A 19238-nucleotide genomic window follows, 5' to 3' on the forward strand; every position below is an offset into this window, starting at 1 on the left:
TGGTGCTGCTCGCTTTTAGTCCTGTGAGATCCTCTCTCATTAATTCTTTACAGGAAGTTTGATCAGTCTGAATGACATTACATCACATGCAAGCTTTGCCACAACAGCTTTCAGCCTGGCTGCTGGCTGCAGATGTACCCCAGCCTCATCCTGGGTGGCAGGCTTGTGCACAGCCTCTCTGGCATGTTCTGCTGGCAGCCAGGCTCCATGAGCCACACTCCTACTACCCTGGAGTACGAATTTATGTTTTGTTACCCAAAAGAATATATTGGGTGTGGGTCAAGCCAGGACAGCTCCTAAAACAGGCACAAAATGTCACGGGTTCAGTGTTTCTCTCTCATGTTGTTGCTCTGACAAATGTTCTTCCAAATACGACGCTTCAGAGAACCACATTTTACTTTGGTTACCACTTTTTATCCTCCCTTATTTTCTGCGTGCAACCATAGAACATAAAAATCATATTAAAGAGGGTTAGAGAACTGAGTTTGACCTTCAGATTTCAAAGCCTATCACAGTCACTTATGCCATGCTAATTTGGGGATCTCTTCTCCTTGTGGTCTTGTCTTTGAGGTGTTCAGCATACAAGAGAGGGCTAGTGGAGCACTTCACACTTACTTAACCCTGTCTCTTGTCACATCTGAAGTGCCAATCCTTCAAGGTGTTTATCTCATCTCTATAGAAGTTTATTGCTGTCATAAACTAGAGACTTGCAACATTTTGCAGAGCACCCACTCACTGAGTTCCTCGCTTTCTCCTACCAGCTACATCCCAGACAGCCACACTTGCAATATGTTCTTTTTTTATGGCTTTATTAAAACTTACCACCTACTTACTTTTTTTTTTTTTTTCTTGGCAACACTGTGTTTAGATCACATTGCTGGCAGTCATACTCTTCAGGTTATGTTGCTGGCTTTTTTTTGCTGAGGAGGTCTGTGTGACCACTAGCCCATACAGTCTTTTCAGTGTCTCAGGATCATCATCCTGCTTTCTTGCTCTCTGTGAAACCCTTTTCCTCCTACTGGATCTGAAAAACAAGGTGCACAACAGACATGTAAACATACAGTGGGTTTGTACTTACCTTCCCTGACCCACCAGAGTGACATCTCTTACTTCCTAGTTCATTCCCAGCAATTTTATGTCTGAGTAGTTTATGTCTTTTTATCTCTACTCTGTATTTGTTTAAAATAATTTCTGCTGCTTCAGTGTTCTTCTGAACCAGAATTAGGTGGGGCTGAGCAGGATAGTGGGGCACTGTGGTGGTGAAGTCCTGATGCTGCCAAAAGGGAATCTTCCAGCCTTTGGCAGCAAGAATCTCTGTGGCATTTGGGATGTTTTTACAAGGCTTTGGTGGTAACTGTGGTTGGGTGTGCTCAGGGTTTGGTCGTCATCAGGATGTGGGTGCAATCAAAACTGCCCAGGTCCTTTTGGCTTTGACCCCTGAGACAATTGGGATGCTCTGCAGAGGCAGCAGTTCCTTTGTTCCTGTGACGCAGACCTGGATGTCAAAGGGAAATCAGCAGGTTTAACTGGGGAGAGAGAGAGGAGCAGAGTCAGACTTTGCTGGAATAAATTCTGCTTCAATGTGTGCCTCAAAGAAGAGACTACATGACTGAAGATACAGACTGAGGGACCAAAGATAGAGGACTAAACTTTAAAGAAGGTGTTAAAGACTCTGTGTTTTCCTCTCATGTGCTGTTGTCACTTCTCCCTGCTGTGGAGCTGATGGTTTTGCTTTCTCCTGTGGCCAGGATGCCCAGAGCAGGTACCACGTGGGTGTGTGCTATGAGAAGGGCCTTGGGGTGCAGCAGAACCTGGCAGAAGCAATGAGACACTACAGAGAATCAGCTGCTGCTGGGAACAGGAGTGCCTGGGAGAGGCTGCAAGTGGTGGAAGAGGAAGCAGAAGGTACCCTGGGCAGCAGGGGAAGAGGGGGTCTGGGGCTGCATGGGCAGGGACCCCATGGCAGGAAGAAGTCCTTTTTATTGAAGGGAGCACTTTTCTTCCTCAGTTCTTTCCACTCCTTACCAGATATTTCATTACAGAATGATAGAATGTCAGGGCTGGAAGGGCCCTCCAGAGCTGCTCCAGCCCAACCCCCCCGTCCCAGCAGGATCCCCCAGGGCAGGGCACACAGAACACATCCAGGGGGGGTTGGAAAGGCTCCAGAGGAGACTCCACAACCTCTCTGGGCAGCCTGGGATCCCTCAGCCTCACAGCCAAGGAGTTTCTCCTCCTTTCAGGTGGAATTTCCCCTGTTCCAGCTCCAACCCATTCTTCCTGTTCCTGGGCACCCCAGAACAGAGCTTGTCCCCTTCCTCTTGCCCCCCACCCCTCAGCTATTGATGGACATTCAGAGATCCCCTCTCAGCCTTCTCTTCTCCAGCCTCAGCAGCCCCAGGGCTCTCAGTCTCTCTCCATACCAGAGATGCTCAAGTCCCTTCAGCACCCTCCCAGCTCTCCCTTGGCCTCTCTCCAGTAGATCTCTGGCTCTCTGGAACTGGGGAGCCCCAAACTGGATCCAGGATTCCAGCTGTGGTCTCACCAGGGGAGAATAGAGAGGGAGGAGAACCTCCCCAGATCTCCACACAGCACTAGCTGAGGAGCATCAGGATTTCCTTTTCTACAGGGCACTCCAAGATGTGGGTGGCAGAGATTTGTCTTGCCTTAGTCTAGAGACTTAAGCTAACAAAGCCTCAGGAGACAAAGCAAGGTGCAGCTACTCACTATTTCCCCATAGTATGATGTGTCATTAATACCTTGGTTTATGAATGTACTTTCAGATGTGCCAACAAAGCATCCCTTCCTTTCTGGAATAAGAACCTCTTCCTCGAGCCCCTGTTTCTGGGCTGTGGATCGTGTGCCTGCAGACCTCCAGGCCACCTGCCTGAGACAGCCCACCCTGCCCCACTCCTGGAGTGCAGATGGGCTCCACACCCTGGCACTGGGGTGGAGCAGTGCCCTGGGGAGCAGGGCAACACCACTGGAACTGCAGTGCCTGCAGCCCCACCACTGCTGCCATTAGAGCAGCTGGTAAGTGACACAAGCAGGCAGAAGGGACAGCAGCCCTTCTGGAAGCAGGGTAACAGTGAGTGGAGACACAAAGCTTTCTGTTCCTGGAACAGGAGCCATTTTTAAACACCAGGGCTTTGAGAATAAACCTTGTGATACCTCCAAGGTCCCCCCATACGAGGAACTTATGCTCCTACATTTTCACAGAAACTCCCCCCTGCCACAGTGCTGTGATTTGGGGCTGTAATCCCAGTAGCCCCACACCTTGGCACCTGGCCCCCCAGCAGGGGTTACAAGCCACCATAGGGTGATGTTGGTAGCAAGCTCTGTGATGGGCCTGGCCTGCACCCTTGGAAACTATTTTATGTCCTTGCAAGGCTGTTCCCACAGTGGTTCTGTAACCAGTACCAGCTGGGCTTGCCTCTACATTGCCCTGGTAGCAGTTTGATCTGCTCTCAACCAAGCAAGAGAATGAATTCTGATTGTTCAGGGCACAGGGTTTTGTGGGATGATTATGGATCCCCCTGTACTGGTGGGAGTAGCACCACTGTCATTGTCCTTCCATCCAGGTTATTATTCCTTGAGCTCTGGCAGCAAGGGGTACTACACCCCTCTGAGTTAGGATGAGGAAGGTTAGCTTCAGAGTCTGTATTGTGGGTGTTTGCTAAGCACACTGGCTGGTCTTCCCTGGAGTGGGTAAGGGATGCTCCCAGCAGGCAGTGACTGACAGGGGCAAGCAGCTGGGCTGAGGATTTCTCCCACTGGGGCAGATGAATCCGGAAAAGAGACATTTGTCCACACCAGTTGAAACTGGTTCAAGGGCATCTGTACAAACTGCCCAGTTTCCTGTAGCCACAGTGCTCTGGGGCTTTGTGTAGATCAGGCTCTGAAAAACAAAGGCACTGCCCCCATCCTGAACTTGCTGTGGGCTCCATTCAGCAAGGGAGGGGCACAGCCCGAGCTCAGCACATCTGATTGATTGTTCTTCTAGTCTGGTCTCTCTTTCTCCTCAGACCAAACTTTCTTAGACCATTTCCTTTATCCAGCAGGATACAATTAGCAGGAAATTCCTCGGGTGGATTTCCTATACTGTGATAATCCACACCATGCCTACGCATGGGTCAGGACAGGAGGGGGGTGTAAGGATTGAGGTGGGGGGTGGCTGAAAGCAGTTTGCAGAATCAGGAAGTTGAACTAAGCAAGAGGAATTTGTCTCCTTTTTGAATCTGCTTATTATAGTGTATTTTTGTGCAAAGACTGTCCTTCCACAGACACATCAAAGCAACTTTTCCAGAGGAGGACGTGAGGTTGTGCCAGGTGTTTGTCCTCTGTGTGCATTCCCAAGGTGCAGAGGAATCCCAGAGGGCTGCATCTCCTCACGGCCACTGACACCTCCCTGGTAGTTTGCACAGCTGCATCTCAGTTAGGGTTTGCCTCCCTGTCATTGTTTTGGTGCAAGAGCCCCTTTTATTTGTTAAACAAAACAGCAAGATGTTTCTATTAGATGCCTGGCAGTGTAAGCAGGCTGGGGAAAACCCATCAGTATAGTTTACTGCTCATCAGTAAAGGACTTTGGGGACTCCAAATACAAGAGAAGATATTTTGGATATTACAGAGCCTTCCTGGGGAAATGTTATTCTATTGCTTTTGCCAGTTGGTCCCAAAAGGAACAGAAAGAGAGAAACTTGCTCATTTAGCCTGTGTGTGCACACACACTAAAAAGCAGTGCACTGTCACTTCCAGCTGCATGGGAAAGCAGCACAAACAGGACACTCCTGAGATGCTCCAAGATCATGGCTGCTGGGTTGTGCTGCCTGGTCTTTTACAACTTGACAGTAAAATGAAAGCAAAAAAACACTGCCCAAGGACAAGGGATGTGACAGCCCCCCCGTGAGCAGATAAGCACTGCTAGCAGTGAGGGTGATGGCTTACCCTCAGTCTCTGTCACCTGTGCAGCCACTCTGCCAGCATGCCCCAGGCTTCTTCTGGTGTTTTGTAGCACAGTTGGAATGCACAGGCAGGTACAGAAGAGCCCTCCATGTGCACGAGCCAGCAGTGCTTACCTGCCATCCATGCACTGCTGTGAGAGCCTACAAACACATTCCAGATGCTCATGTCACTGTTGTCCTTTCCATTCCATGGAAATCCCCATGGTTAACCCCACCTGTGAGCTGTAAGCTTGGTTTTCCTCCACACACTGTTATCCTGAAGCTGTCTTCTAGCTGACAGACACACAGATCAAAGTGAAAACCCCCAACACGGCCGAGGCTCGTGACGGAGCGTTTCAGAACGGTGTTTTCAGGCTTCCCTTTTCCCAGGTTACTGTTGGCAGACTCCAGCCATCTGTTGTCTGCTTTTGGGTAAGGACTACGTGCCAAAATCCGATGGCCTCAAAAGAGAGCATGGAGAAGGAAACTGGGCACCTAATGCAGCCAGAACAGAGATGTCAGAGCAGAAGTGCTGATTTTGGGGCATTTCAGAGAATGCCAAGCTCACAGTAGTAGAACCACAAAAGGACCAGAGGGAGACAACAGGCAAACCTCCCTTTCAGGGCTGCCATTTCAGGCTTTCTGCAGCTAAATCATTATGTCACCTACAGTGCACCTTGTTCCAGAAATGGTAGTGTTAGAAAAAAACACAATTTTATTTAAATAAGATCCGAGATCCCGGAGCCTGACTCTGCAGCATGTTGCAAAGTCCATGACTGTGATATTTTATCATCCATGGTGCAGAGTCTGTGATCACGTGGATGCAGACGACTGCCTTGTGCTGTGCTTAGTCTAACACCTCCCCTGGATCAGCCTGTCCTGGGAGGAGAGCACATTCCTGCTGGTGGGGGACTTGAGTGGGATGGTAAGCTGAAAGATGAGGGTGGAAGAGGAGGAAAACCTAGGGAAAGGAAGGAACAGGCAGGTAGAAGGGAACTAAACAAGGTGAAATCACTCGTGGAGAAATGTAATGAGGTGAGGCAAAGGAAGAAATATGCCTGTCCTGATCAGTCTCGACATGGATGTCCCATGGATGACAATAACCCTGTCACATGTGCCCCCAAAATACCCAAAGGCTCTATCTGATTCTTATCTCCTTACCACAGCCACCAAGCTGCCTACAGACCAGGAGCACTGTCTTCCAGTCCAAGGCTCTTCCCACGTGCTGACAGCTGCCTCAGAAGCCCCGAGCCCGTTTCATTGTGGACTTGGACTTTCTGGGACAAAATCATTTCAAAGAGGGTGCTCATTTCTGAAAGGAAGGTGCTGGCCAGTCTTGTCCCAGCAGCATTTGAGTCAGCCCCAGCACCTTTGCCAAAGGTCTCAAAGGTCCTTGGTTTCTCCTGCCTGGCAGCTTCCTCGTCCTGAGGGGACTGCAGAGAATCGGGGGAGAAGACGTTGTCCTTGTAACTGCTGGTGAGGGGCAGGGAGAGCCGAGCCACCCACGCTGGGTCAGCAGCTGTCAGCCTCTTGAGGGCCAGCTCTGCAGGGAATGAAAAGAACTGTGAGTGAGACATGGAGTAGAGGAGACCCCAGGAGAGAAGATGAGGGGGGGGAGAAAGAAAAAAAAAAAAAAAATTGAGAAATGCAGAGACTTCCTGAAACCAGCTGTGAGAGGACTGACTGCTAATGGGTCTAGGGATAAGCTACCAGGAGCATCGTTCAAACCAGCAGCTTAAAATAAACAACAAACTAGAATTGTTTTAAAACTATTGGGTGTTCTGTTTTGTTTTTCTATCATAACTGTTAAGCTCACTTTGCTTTCTCATTTGTTGCAGCCTCAAGTGGTACTTCACTAAATTCTTCTCAAAGGCAGAGAAAGGGAGGGTTTAAGACTGGCTGGAGGGGAGAGGACAATTGAAAGCTTTCAGGGGGAATGTATTAAACAGAAAAAAGGTCACTAGTGGCCTTTCCTTAAGGGACATCTCTAGGGTGGGAATTTGCTGCTAGGCAGCCGTTCTGAGACTGCAAAGAAATGGGTTATTGTGAGAACAATAATAACAGGAGCAGAATGAAATTCTGGCTGATAAAATGCACAGCTGGGTGGTTGAAGACTGAGCTACGAAAAATTGAGCTATAAAGTAGCTGTTCATTAATTGGAAGCAGATGAGGAGCAGTGGGAGCAGAGAGTGTGGGTGTCGGCTGCAGGCTCCTTAATGTGCCAGTAATGTGATTCTGCCCCAAAATGGGCAAAGGAAATCAGACAATGTGCTGGTCAAGGTATTCCCTGCTGGCACAAAAATATTTCTGTGGTATTGTTACTAGGTCTGGCGAGCCCTGATTAGGAGTATTACATCCAAATCTGATTATCCATCCCTAGGAAAGAAGATCTGAAATGAGAGAAGTGCAAAGAAAACTGTTGAGGTTGAAAACAAGGGTGAGTCCAGACTTACATGACCCAAAAGATGTAGGGATTGCTTAGCCTGAGGAAGCAAATGCTCACTGGGGATCTGACTGCAACCTGTCATTATTCTGAGGAGATAAGCACCGACAAAGGAAATCTTTAGGCTTAAAATAGTGCTGGCTAAAGAAGAAGTGATTATAACTGGCCATGAATAAACACATACTTGCAATAAAAGGAAGGACCCCATAGCAGGGTGAGCCTGGAATAGCTTCCTCATCAGACGGCAGGGAAGGAAACGGGGGTTCTTGTTTTTCAGGTTGAGCTTTGCAGTTGGTAAACAAGCCTGGGGGATGTGATGCTGCCTCCCAGCCCTGCATTGCTTCAGTCCCAAAGCATCACCAAAGAGCCACAGGGGGGCTGGAAGTGACCACCAGGTTTGTGAAACAAACAGCAAAGCAAATAAGTGAAGGCTGTTAAGAAAACACCCGGCAGCACAGCAGTCCCGAGGGCAAGAGGTGGTGTCACCATCACAGGGCTGTGCCTGGGGAAGCAGAGTGCCTGTACTCATCCACTTGTGCTGCTCCCAGAGATGATCAGTACCCTGACACAGCCTGGGACACACGGTCCTCGGGGCTATCAATTGCAGAGACACATCTCCTTCCTCAGCCTACTACATAGTTACCCCTTTTTCTCTGAAAAACAGTGGTGTCCTGGGCTGGAATAGGGATGAGGGCTGGGATTCAAACCTGCTAAGAAGAGGAAGGCAGACACATCACTTAGAGATTTCACTTCATCCAAAGCCTCCAAATTCATTTCTGTTTCTACAGTCTCTGTATTTTCTTTCAGTCACAGTGACTCTTCTTCAGGAGATCTCCCAATTGTGCTGAAATCCCATATTTTTGCCCTAAAACATCCACAGCCAGCAAGAAACCACTGCATTCCCTTAATATTCTCATGCTGCAGCTATGGAGCAGGGCACAGTCTGCACTCTGCAGAGAGAGCTGAGACTCAGTGAGCTGATGGTCCTGTGACCATGAAACCCTTATAATTAGGTACATTTAATTTGACCAATAACTCTTTACTGCCTTTCTTTAATGGTGTTTTGGCAAGGGGGTTGTTTTTATAATCAATAAAAGTCTGCTCTGTGGCTCTGGGGGGGATAGGTGTTAATAGAGGTGCTGAAAGTTCACCCACAGCTCGATTTTTAGAGCATAAACAACCTGAGAGTTGGTCGGGACAGATTATTTGCACAGCTCCCCCCTCCCTGCTGTGAAAAGCACAAAGCTCCAGACAGCCTGGGCCAGCTGCTCTGATACCCTGGAGCCCAAGCAAGGCTTCCTTCCTCCCTCCCTCAGGATGCGAGTCCACTTCTCTGTTTGTGTTTGGGAGAGGAGGAAGGAGTCCAGCAGCTCCGTCGTCTGCACTCTGCTGCCTTTTTGGGAAGGTCTGGGGCTCATGGGGAAGGCTGTTTCTCAGCACTGGAGCAGGGCAGCTGCTTTTGTCATGCCCAGCACCACTGATGGGCAGGAAGCCACCAGCATGGCCTCAGCCTGCACCACTCCTGGGCACCGTCACATTCCAGCAATTTGGTAAAAGGGGGCTTGGTTTTCTCCTATCAAATCTAAGAAGGCTGGAAGGTGGCACTTCATGGATGCCTGGCCATAACACAGATTTTCTAGGATGCTCCTGTCTGGGCAGGACTGAATCCAGATAGAGCTGCTCAGCAGGCCTACCAGTGACTTTACTGGGATGGAGCTGGGCAGCCTGTTAGCTCCCTGCTCCTGACTGCAGGACCTTTAATCCCTACGAAGCTCACTGCTCATCTCACTCAGCCTTTCCTTGGTTTGCTCCTCACTAGGATCAAAGGACAGGAAGGCAAACAGAGAGAAGCAGCCTGGTTCTTCAAGAAAGAGCAGGGAAAATGCCCAACTCTAGAATTAAAAGGACCTCAGCAGTAAACCTCAATGAGTTCTTGGTACTGCGGAGGAGTGCAGAGGCTCCACAAAGAAATTTGTGCTGCAGGACGTGAGTCAGCCCAACTCTTTCAAATTGAAATGCCAGTGGAAGAGATTTTTTTTTCAGAACAAATCAATAAAAGGAACATGTAGAAAATGTCAGGCCCAGATGGTATTCACCCTGGAGTGCTAGAGGAACTCAGATATGAAATTGCTTGGTTTATTAACTGCTGTTCATTAACTACTGCTTCAAATGAATACGGTATCAGAGGAAGGGAAGGTAAAGTTGTGACAGGAGTTTTTAAATGTGTGAGTCTGGTGTGGGCAGATCCATAGGAATCCTCAGACACAGGGCTCAGCAGCTACCCAGCTCCCTGCTCTTCATCTGCAAGGCAGGGAATTGGGTTTTGCTGATTCATTGGAGTCTTAGGAAGAGTCCTCTTGGTTGACAAGAGGACAGCTGAGCTTGCAGAAGAACACAAGCCAGGATCAAAGGGGACCTGAGCTGTACCTGAATGCCCAGCCAGGTTCTGTCAGGGACTAATGTCTGCTAAAAGCTGGGAAGAGAGGGTAGGAATAAATACTCCTCCCTGCAAAGGAGGTAACTTGTGGTGCCCCGGAGTATCTGTTCAACTTGGTGATGAAGTGATGTAGAGAACTGGCTGGTATTGGATTTGACTCCACTAAAACACACAGAGACATAAAAGCAGAGGGTGACTGAAGGACCTAGTAATACCAAAGGCTGTGACATAAAAGTGGCTGCTAGATTTCTGTGTCACTGACCACAGGATAATTGTCATGGGCAACAACACAGCACCTATTGATGACTCTCCCAGCACACAGAGGAGGGGTTTGGAGTCTCCATGAACAGTTTGGTAACAGAGATCAGGAGGGAGCTTAGGCAGGAGAGGGATGATGCAAGCTGGAGGACCTCCTTATACCAGCAGTGCAGATGTAGCCCAACCACTGTGCACAATTCTGGTCACCACATCTCAATAAAGATAAGGTAAAATTAGTAACAGGCTGGTCACAGGAGATGAGACTGGGTGAGTTCAGCCTGGCAGGAAAGAGGTACCTGATGAGGCTCAAAGGGTCTGTAACATTATGAGGAGCTTGACAAAGACAACTCCTTACTGTTCTTACTCTGCATGGACTAGGAGACCATGAAACAAAGGGTCTCAGGTCAGCATGGGGAGTGGTTCCCATGGTGCACAGTTAAACTGGACTTCACCTCTGTGCAACAAGAGGGCTCAGCCTCTCAAATCAGTTCAACAGCAGCACATACATCCACGGGAAGGAAGATCTACCAAGATTAAACACAGGAAAAAATTCCAACACAAAGCTCAGCAAGTCCCTTTGCTATAAACTGCCTGGTTCCTACTTGCTGCCCTGAGCATCTGCCACTGTCAGAGCCACCCTAGGAGATGAGATGTCCCCTGGCTTGCTTGCTGCAGGCCAGCCAGTTCTATCACCTGAAGGGGTTTAGTGTGTTATCTGAGGAAATTTCTCTGCTGGAGCCCTGCCACCAGCCCCAGCATGCTCCCAGCAGCAAGGCCACCTCACCTGCTTGTGGCTCCAGCAGGGTCTCCAGCTCCTCTCCCACCAGCTGCTGCACAGAGAGCTCAAAGCCACTCTCAGAGTCTCTGTCCTCAGCCTCGCTCTCTCCATGCCCGCTGTCCTTCGTGCTCAGGCAGTCAGTGTCCAGCCCTGCAGCCCTGGGGGGGTCAGAACACTGCTGTCAGGCTTCAACCCCCAGCACCACCCTGCCCCACCCATTGTTTTGAAGGGTGTTGTCCTCATTCCCCAAAAAATGACCCAGCGGAGGGGTGTGGGCATCCTCCTGGTGCATCATCCACAGCACTGGAGGAATAATGCTTTTAGGCCCCAGCAACTAGGAGTTTCATGGGCTTTTAGGAAAAAAAAAAACAAAACAAAACAAACATGAACAAAAGCAGTGGGGTCAGGAGGCTCTGAGAAGTGGGCTCCAGCTGGGTGCTGCACCACGTTTCTTGCCCAAAAAGGTTTTTATTTTTATCCTTCTGCAGGGAGCAAACAGGGAGCTGCCAGCTCTGCCCATGAGCAGGACCAGACAAGAGGCACCACAGCCCAGGCAGCTCCCAGAGCTGCTCTCCCTCCCTTCTTCAACAGATGGAGATGATGGTGAGAAAGCTGTGTCTGCCCATGGCCTGGGCAGGGGGAGACAGGAGTGACACGACAGAGCAGAGATGAAGCCCTGGCACCCCCAGGAGCATTCACAGAGATGTCAGCAGCCTAATTTAATGGGAACACCATAAAGTTTGTCACTGGGAACATCTTCAGCACACAACTGGGATGTCCCTGCCCACTCCACCCCTTCCCAGCCCCCTGGCCTGGGAACAAATGCCCTAAACTCATGTCACCAGGCAACAGCACCTGTGAGGAAGTACTCAAAGCCATAAAAAAATATTAATTCTTGCGCTGCTGCCTCCAGAGCAGGGACCCTCTGTGCTCAGAAGTGCTCAAAGAAGGCAAAAAGCAGCCCTACCACAGAATCATTCTGGCTGGAAAAAACCTGTAAGATTATTGAGTCCAACCATAACCTAATTCTAGCAGCCATTAAATGAACTCTACCAAGTTCAGTGCTTAAACCATGTCTCTCAGCACCACATCTACACCTCCACATGTCTTTAAAATGTCTCCAAGGACAGTGATTGAACCACCTCCCTGGGCAGCCTGTGCCAGTGTTTAATTACACTTTCAGTGAGGTTGTCTTCTAAACCTCCCCTGGCATAACCTGAGACCATTTCCTCTTCTCATGAAGGAGGCAGCTGGATACCAGTGAGAAGACAGGACCTGAGCACCCTGAAGGGAGGACCCGTGTCCCCAAATTCAGGCCACAAAAGCAGGGCTGAGGTTTTGCCTTGTGTGTCTGCTGCCCTGGTGTCTCCTGCCTCTGGAGGCTCCTAGGGCCAGTGGGGCTGAAGCAGAGGGACACAGGGTGAGGGCTGAGAGGTGGCCTTACCTGCTGCCGTTCTTGGCTGTGTATTTGTTTCCCCTGTGGTTTGTTTTGGGCTGGAACTGGCCCTGGTGCAGCAGGGAGAGCAGCTGGGAGATTTGCTGGAAGGCAGGAAAAGCCTGTTGAGCCCTAGTGGTGGCCACTCAAGCTGCTTCCTGCCAGGATGTCCCCTCCGACCCCCCTCCAGCCTTTTTATAGCGTTTCCTCCTCCTGCAGATGGTTCAGCATCCCCACGAGGGGGGAAAAACAAGGGGCCGGGTGGCCCACCTGGCCCCTGCACTTCCCCTGCCCACATGTTCCCCCAGGGAAGTGATCACGGGTTGTCCCTTTCCCCACGTGACAACCATCATCCACCCCAGCTCCCCGGGCATCCTGGGGGGCATGGAGACACCCTGCCCATGGTGGGCTGACTGTTCCACCCTTCCCACCCCTGACTGTTGGGGCACCTCCACCCAGGGCTGGGAAAAGAGACCAACTAAAACCCAGCAGGTTGCATGTTCCCACCACCCCAAAACCTGGGTGAGGAAGGATAAGGGGATGGCACACCTCTGGCAACACGAGGGGCAGCTCCTACCTGCACTGGGGGTGACTCCATGGAGAACTCCCCTGTGGGGCTCTGCTCTGCCAGTGCCACCAGTGACAGCCGGACCAGGCTCCTGATGATGTGCTGGTGGGGCTGGGCCTGCTCAGGTTCCCCTTCCCTCAGGGGCTGTCCAGGTGGCAGCAGGGGCTCTCCCACAGCCTCCTGAGGTGGCCTCATCAAGCTCTTGCAGTCCTGTGGTGCATCCAGGGGGCTTGCAGCCTCTTTGGCCACATTTTTCTGTCTGTGGGGCTGGCAGGGCCGGCGCTGCAGGACGGGTGGGTTGAAGGCCCCCGACTGCTCATCTGAGTCTTTTTGGGTCCTCTGATTTCTCAGGGTCCTGTAGAGAGTGGGGGTGAAGTGGAGGGGAGCCTGTGGAGAGCCCCCCAGCACAGGGGGCAGATCCTCCTGGTAGGGATGGGGGTGTTCAGCCTCCCGGGGCCGGCCCCGGAGCAGCGGGACAAGGTGGATGTCGGTCTTCTGGATCTGCCTGTGGGGCTTCTTGAGCTGCTGCTGCCTGCGGGCGTCCTCTGCCTCCCTGCAGTTGTAGGCCATGCCATCCTTCTTCTCCTTCTTACGCATCGACAGGGTTAAAGCCGAGAGGAGGAGGCACCCACCCAGGAGAGCAGCCAGGCAGATAAGGGCCACCACCGAGGGGCTCGGCCAGCCCGGTTCCCAGGCTGAGATTTTGGAGAAGGCCCCGTGATGCCGGAAAACTAAATGGACCCGGGCCAGGGTGTGCAGGGGGACGTCCCCCCCATCGCTCACCCGGACCACCAGCTCCCGCTCGCTGCCCGCCAGGCTGCTGGCGTTGGTGGTGTTGAGGAAGACCTGCCCCAAGAGAGGGTGTAGGATGAAGAGCCCGGAGTCATCCCCACCTACCAGATCATACCGGAGAGCCCCGTTGGTGCCAGAGTCCACGTCCCTGGCTGAGATGATGAAGAGGAAGAGAGCACCGGTGCATGTGAGCGTTGCATTGGTCACCGCTGCCATCCCCTGGGAGCTCCCATTCCCAGGAGCCACCCAGAAGCACCCTGTCTCCTCGTTGACCAGGATGGAGAGGGTGGCTGCACCTCCCACCAGTGCCGGTGCAGTGATGACGGGCGCGTTGTCGTTCTGGTCGAGCACAGCCACCCTGATGGTGATGTTGGATGCCAACCTGGGGTAACCACCATCCTCTGCAGTCACCAGGAACTCCAGGCTCCTCACCTGCTCGTAATCAAAAGCTTGGAGGGCAAAAATGTCCCCGGTGATGGGGTCAATCGAAACCAGACCCGAAGTGGAGGAGTCTGGGATGCTGTAGGTGATTTTCCCATTGAAACCCAGATCAGGGTCAGTGGCCTGGACGGTGAGCAGGAAGGCAGGTGCTTCACTGTTCTCAGCAACAGCAGCCTCATAGGTGGCCTCCTCAAAGGACGGGGCATTGTCATTGACATCGCTGATGCAGATAGTGAGGTGCTTCAGCACAGCCAAGGAGAGGTCTCCATGGTCCCGCACCACCAGCGTCAGGTTGTACTCATCCTGCAGCTCCCTGTCCAGCGTGGCATTGGTCATCAGCACGTAGCTGTGGCTGTTGGTCTTCTTCAGCCTGAAGTGCTCATACCCTTGGCTGAGGGAGCAATGCACCTGCCCGTTGCTGCCTGAATCAGGGTCGCTGGCTGTCACCAGAGCCACAAAACTGTCTTTGGGGAGGGCTTCGGAGAGCACAGGTGCCCGAGCAGCCCAGGTGACGTGGACCTCGGGAGCGTTGTCATTGACATCCAGGACTTTGATCAGGATCTTGCAGTGTGCTGGGATGGGGTTGGCCCCCAGGTCCCGGGCTTGCACATCCAGCTCGTAGGCGTGGGTCTCCTCATAGTCCAGTGGGTGCCTCAGGCTGAGGCTGCCCGTGCGGGCATCGATGGCGAAAGCGCTCAGCACCTCCGGAGGAGCGTGCCTGCTCAGGCTGTACTCGATCTCCCCGTTGGGGCCCTGGTCGGGGTCGGTGGCTGTGACTGTCACAAGGAGGGTCCCGGGCAGAGCATCCTCCCGAACCTCTACTGTCAAAGAGCTCTCTGCAAAGATGGGGCTGTTATCATTGGAGTCGAGGACAATGACTTTAATTAAAGCAGTACCTGATTTGGGTGGCTCCCCCTGGTCAGTGGCTGTCAGGACGAGGTCAAAGGAGGAGTGCAGCTCCCGGTCCACTTCTTTAACCACCACCAGCTCCGCGTGCCTCGTCCCATCGGAGCTGGAGATGACCTCCAGAGCAAAGTGCTCACTGCTGGAGAGGGCGTAGGAGCAGCGGGCGTTGGGGCCGGTGTCGGCGTCCAGAGCTCGGTCCAGCGGGATCCGGGTCCGCAGGGACGCGCTCTCCGACATCTCCAGCTCCAGCTGGGGTGTGGGGAACCGCGGCGCGTGGTCATTGATGTCCAGCACTTGGACCTCCACGTGAATGAGAGCCAGGTTTCGGGCAGCCAGCACGTCGAACGAGACCCAGCAGGGATCGCTGTGCCGGCACAGCTGCTCCCTGTCCACCCGCCCGGCCGTGCTGAGCACCCCGTCTCCACTCCCCACGTGCAGTGGGAATCTCCCCGGGGTCTCCATCAGCTGGAAGGTGTCAGCCGTTTCTCCGCTCTCGTCCCCTTCCAAGTGCTGGGCCAGCGTCCCTATCACCGTTCCAGGTGGCACTTCCTCCAGCACCCGGTACTGCACCGTGAAGGTGGCCACCTCCTGGGCATCGGTGCAGAGGCAGAGGTACCACCACAGGGCTGGCAGGTGGAGAGCAGAGCAGCCCAGCAGCACCAGCACGCTGCTGGCCGAGCCCACCACCCCACCACCCCGGCACGCCTGTCCCCCCATCCCTGAGCAGTCCTCACAGCAGTCCCAAGCCTCTGGCACCCTCTCCCATCGCCAAGTCTCATAGGCACCGGCCTCGGGCTGGGAAGGAGGAGAAATCACCAGCAAGTCCAGTGGTTGTCCCCTGCCCTGCCATCACCAGGGGTGGCCAGGAGAGCCAGTGGCTCCCCGGGCTGAAACGCTCAGCCCGGAGCAGAGGGGAACAGCCACCAGCACCACGGCTCCAGCCCGGAGCTGTGTCCAGCCGGGCCAGGAGGTGGACCAGCTGTGTTTCCTATGGAAACCCCACCTACAGGAAAAGGGAGGACCGGGCTGGTACAATGCCTGGGTGGGATGGGGGGGTGCAGGGGGCAGCACGTTTCCCAGCTGGGAGAGAGAGGGGTGTGGAGGTACCCTGGCTTTCCATCCTGCAGGGACCGGGGCTGCTGGCACCTGCAAAATGTTTTATAAAAGGTGCAAATCCTGCCCGCAGCCTCCAACCCCTCTGCAAAGCTTTGTGTGTTCTTCAGGGAGGTGTCTGCAAGGACCAGCGATGATGATGATGATGATGATGATGGTGGACTCCTGCTCTTGCATTGCCCCCAAAGGCTTGCTCCCCACACCGTCAGACTTCCCTCTGGGAAGTCCTGCTTCCGTTCCGCCTAAACCCAGAGTGTAACCCCTGTTCCTTGCTCTCCCTTTTGCTGCTGGTTTGGAGGGCAACGCCCCCAGGTCGCCTGTGCCAGCACGTGGCTTTGGATTCTGTCACTGCTCCCTTTGCATCTGGACACACCACAACCAGCTAATGAATCACTGGGAGAGCTGCCACCTCAAACACAGGCGGGTGGCTGCAGGGGAAGAAAGGAGGCTCTGGCAGATGCCAGCTGTGTCCTGCCAGGCCTCTCCCCATCCCCTACATCCGTCCATCCTGGCCAACTCCCTCCACCTTGGCACACATTCTATCCCCAGCTCAGCTCTGCTTTCATTTCCCCAGTGTCACTGCTCACCCAGCACGGATTTTGCACCACCAAATCCCTTTTTTTCCTTATGCTGTATTTTGGGTCTTCAGACAACTGAAGGCATTAGGGATAGGGAAGATCACTGCAGAAATTTCCTTGGCTGTTACACAAAGCAGAGCATCCTCATGGTGGGGTTTGAGTCCCACCATCCACAGCACCTTTGTCTTGCTCCCTGCATCTCCCAGGTGGCCTCCACCAGCCCTGTGGCTGCCACTGGTGTCCTGTGCCCACCTTGCCCCACTCCTCCTACTTCTCCAGCCTCACTGGGCAACCTCATGCCCCCCACATCCTGCCCCCCTCTCAGCTCAGATTTTCCCATCGCCTGCTCTCAGCACTTTACTTTGATAAATTTTAATGCCAAAATGAACACCAAAAGCAAACAAAACCAAACCCCAGTGCTGACCTGCCATTTCACCCTGGGTGGATAACTGCCACCATGTGTCACACCGGGAGGAAGGGACAGGGCAGCTCAGCTGGGGCAGGAGATGCTGGTGCTATTCCTGGGCTCAGCCCCAGCTCCAGGTGACCTCTGCCAAGTTATTTCCCTGCTTTGTGCTCACTTCCTCCTCAGCAGAGCAAAGCCCAGCCCTTGGGGTGCTCCTGGAGGGATGCTCCTCTCCTGGAGGGATCCTGTCCTGCTCCCCAGCTGCCTGGGGAGCTGCAAGTGGAGAAGCTGATGACTGTACCCTGGTTTCAGGTGGGAAGGTTGCTTCCCCACTCTGGGGGGAATCTCACCCTTCCACCTCACCTTTTTTTATACCTTCCCTTATGAGGGATGGAAAAGACTAGAAGAACTGCACTGAAAGATCACCAGGGAAAGGGAATAAATATGCCTGAGAACAGTGGGGATCTCCTCAAACAGCCCTGCAAGCCACATCCTTCACCCCATCAGCTCCCAAGCCCATCAGAACAAGCCAACCTCACCAACTGCCCCACATTTAACCCACCACTGATGTGCCAGGAGATCTATTCCCCAAAACATCAGCACCCATCAGTGCCCCTGTCCCCCTAGCTTGGGGGATGATGCTCCTGGAAGCTTCTGCAGCCCCAAACTGCTCCTTTTTCTCCCCATTTTAAGCCCCAGCTTGCTCAACCACCACAGGGAAAAGCTGATGTGACAGTCTCAGGATAAGCCAAGGGCTGTGACCCCTCCCAAGCACAGTCCCCACACATACACGGTACAGGTACCAGCCCTGGTGACAGATCTGGACTGCCCAGGAGAAAAGGAGCTGGAGGAGCTAATGCCTTCATTATCAGGCTGCTTCTTCAGGAAAAAATCCCTGGTGAGCAGACCTGGGACCCCAGGCTGCCAGGACACCAGCAGGTGGCAGTCAGGACAGTACCAGGGCACTGCAGAGCATCAAGGAGCTGCTGCCAACCACACCTCGGGAAGATGGGCCAAGGGATGCTGAGAAAGAAAACAGGACAGAAAAATGTAGTGGAGCTAAGGCTTGCCAGGAGCACAGACAGTAAATTAAGATCAATGTTTGCCCCCTAGGGGGTTGTCTGCATCTAAAACCTTTCATTTAAAGCTCAGAAAGAGCACGAGCTCTGTTCAATTATTGCAGTAGCATTCTTCAGCTCCTGTGTGGTGGTGTCAGCACCACAAGCAGATGTAAAAGCTATTTACTGGTGGGAAAACCTGGCTCCTCTGAAGCTCAGCTGCTCTCCAGAGCAAAGACAGAGCCACACGAGACACCCCAACCTCCCCAGGGTGCAGAGCTGCAGCCAAGGCACCACATGCTCACCATCCATGCAGAGCAGCCTCACTGCACGAGTAAGACTTGATCTAACAGGGGGTGACCACCCAGAGAGGAGAAATTTGTCCTCCAGCTACAAGTTCCTGCAGCACCTTTTTGTGTTGACGCACGCTCTGAGCTGGCTAAAAACCAAACCCACAGTGAAAAAGAAAAAAATAAATTAGAAAAAAAACACACACAGTGACGACTTCTCTGCATCTCCTCACACACACCCAGCGTTGCCTTCCTTGCACCACAAATACAAGCTCACCCCGGCTGTGTTCCCACCGATGCTGGAGGGAGGCAGAACTCCCCCCTGCCCTGCTGCCTGCAGTTGGCCACCTCCACCAGCAGAGCCCACTGCTGCTCCGTGCTGAGCCCCCAGCACCCCCAGCTCCCCACACAAAGAGGTCCCCGGGCCTGCGGGGAGGGAAGGGGCGACGGGGCAGCTCCCTCCGGCCCCGACTGATGCTCAGGATCCCTCCCTCCCTCCCTCTGCTCCATCCAGTGCCACCCCTGCCATGCTCAGGGACCCCTCCCCCAGCCCAGGGGGCTCCAAGCCCCATCCAACCTTCAACACTGCCAGGGATGGGGCAGCCACAGCTTCTGGGGGCAACCTGGGCACCCAGGGGCTCAGCACCCTCACACCAAACAATTTCTCCCTCCCATCTCCCCTCTTGCAGCTGGAAACCCTTCCCCCTCATCCCATCCCTCCAGGCCCTTGTCCCAAGTCCCTCCCCAGCTTTCCTGGAGCCCCTTCAGGCACTGGAAGGTGCTCTGAGGTCTCCCTAC

The 19238-nt window shown here is 53.1% G+C and overlaps 2 protein-coding genes across 3 annotated transcripts in view; one reads left to right on the top strand and one right to left on the bottom strand.

The window, feature by feature from the left end:
• The window catches only part of DELE1 (DAP3 binding cell death enhancer 1), a 24948-nt gene extending 13402 nt beyond the window's left edge, over positions 1-11546 (top strand). Inside the window, exons 10-12 of one of the 2 annotated variants that reach the window (XM_071759322.1) lie at positions 1749-1905; positions 2781-3030; positions 11342-11546. In XM_071759322.1, coding sequence (XP_071615423.1) covers positions 1749-1905; positions 2781-3022 — 399 coding nt within the window. In that variant the 3' untranslated portion in view covers positions 3023-3030; positions 11342-11546. Of the gene's footprint in view, positions 1-1748; positions 1906-2780; positions 3031-6103; positions 6690-11341 lie in introns of those variants that run through there. The other variant, XM_071759321.1, reaches the window with a different exon arrangement.
• Positions 5630-17810, bottom strand: PCDH12 (protocadherin 12). The gene is made up of 4 exons (XM_071759320.1): positions 12866-17810; positions 12298-12392; positions 10860-11011; positions 5630-6480 (listed from the first exon to the last, which is right to left on the bottom strand). The coding sequence occupies exons 1-4, from the start codon at positions 15710-15712 to the stop codon at positions 6116-6118; spliced, it is 3459 nt and encodes a 1152-aa protein (XP_071615421.1). The 5' UTR covers positions 15713-17810; the 3' UTR covers positions 5630-6115.
• Between the last annotated feature and the right edge of the window lie 1428 nt (positions 17811-19238).

Source organism: Heliangelus exortis, chromosome 15 (genome assembly GCF_036169615.1).
Source record: "Heliangelus exortis chromosome 15, bHelExo1.hap1, whole genome shotgun sequence".
NCBI classification, from domain to species: domain Eukaryota; kingdom Metazoa; phylum Chordata; class Aves; order Apodiformes; family Trochilidae; genus Heliangelus; species Heliangelus exortis.

Coding starts and splice junctions, on each gene's coding strand:
- PCDH12 (XM_071759320.1), bottom strand. CDS start 15,712: ATGGGGGGACAGGCGTGCCGGGGTGGTGGGGTGGTGGGCTCGGCCAGC. Junction 11,012..12,297: donor ACAGCCAAGAACGGCAGCAG/GTAAGGCCACCT, acceptor TGACCCCCCCAG/GGCTGCAGGGCTGGACACTG. Junction 6,481..10,859: donor CCTGCTGGAGCCACAAGCAG/GTGAGGTGGCCT, acceptor CATTCCCTGCAG/AGCTGGCCCTCAAGAGGCTG.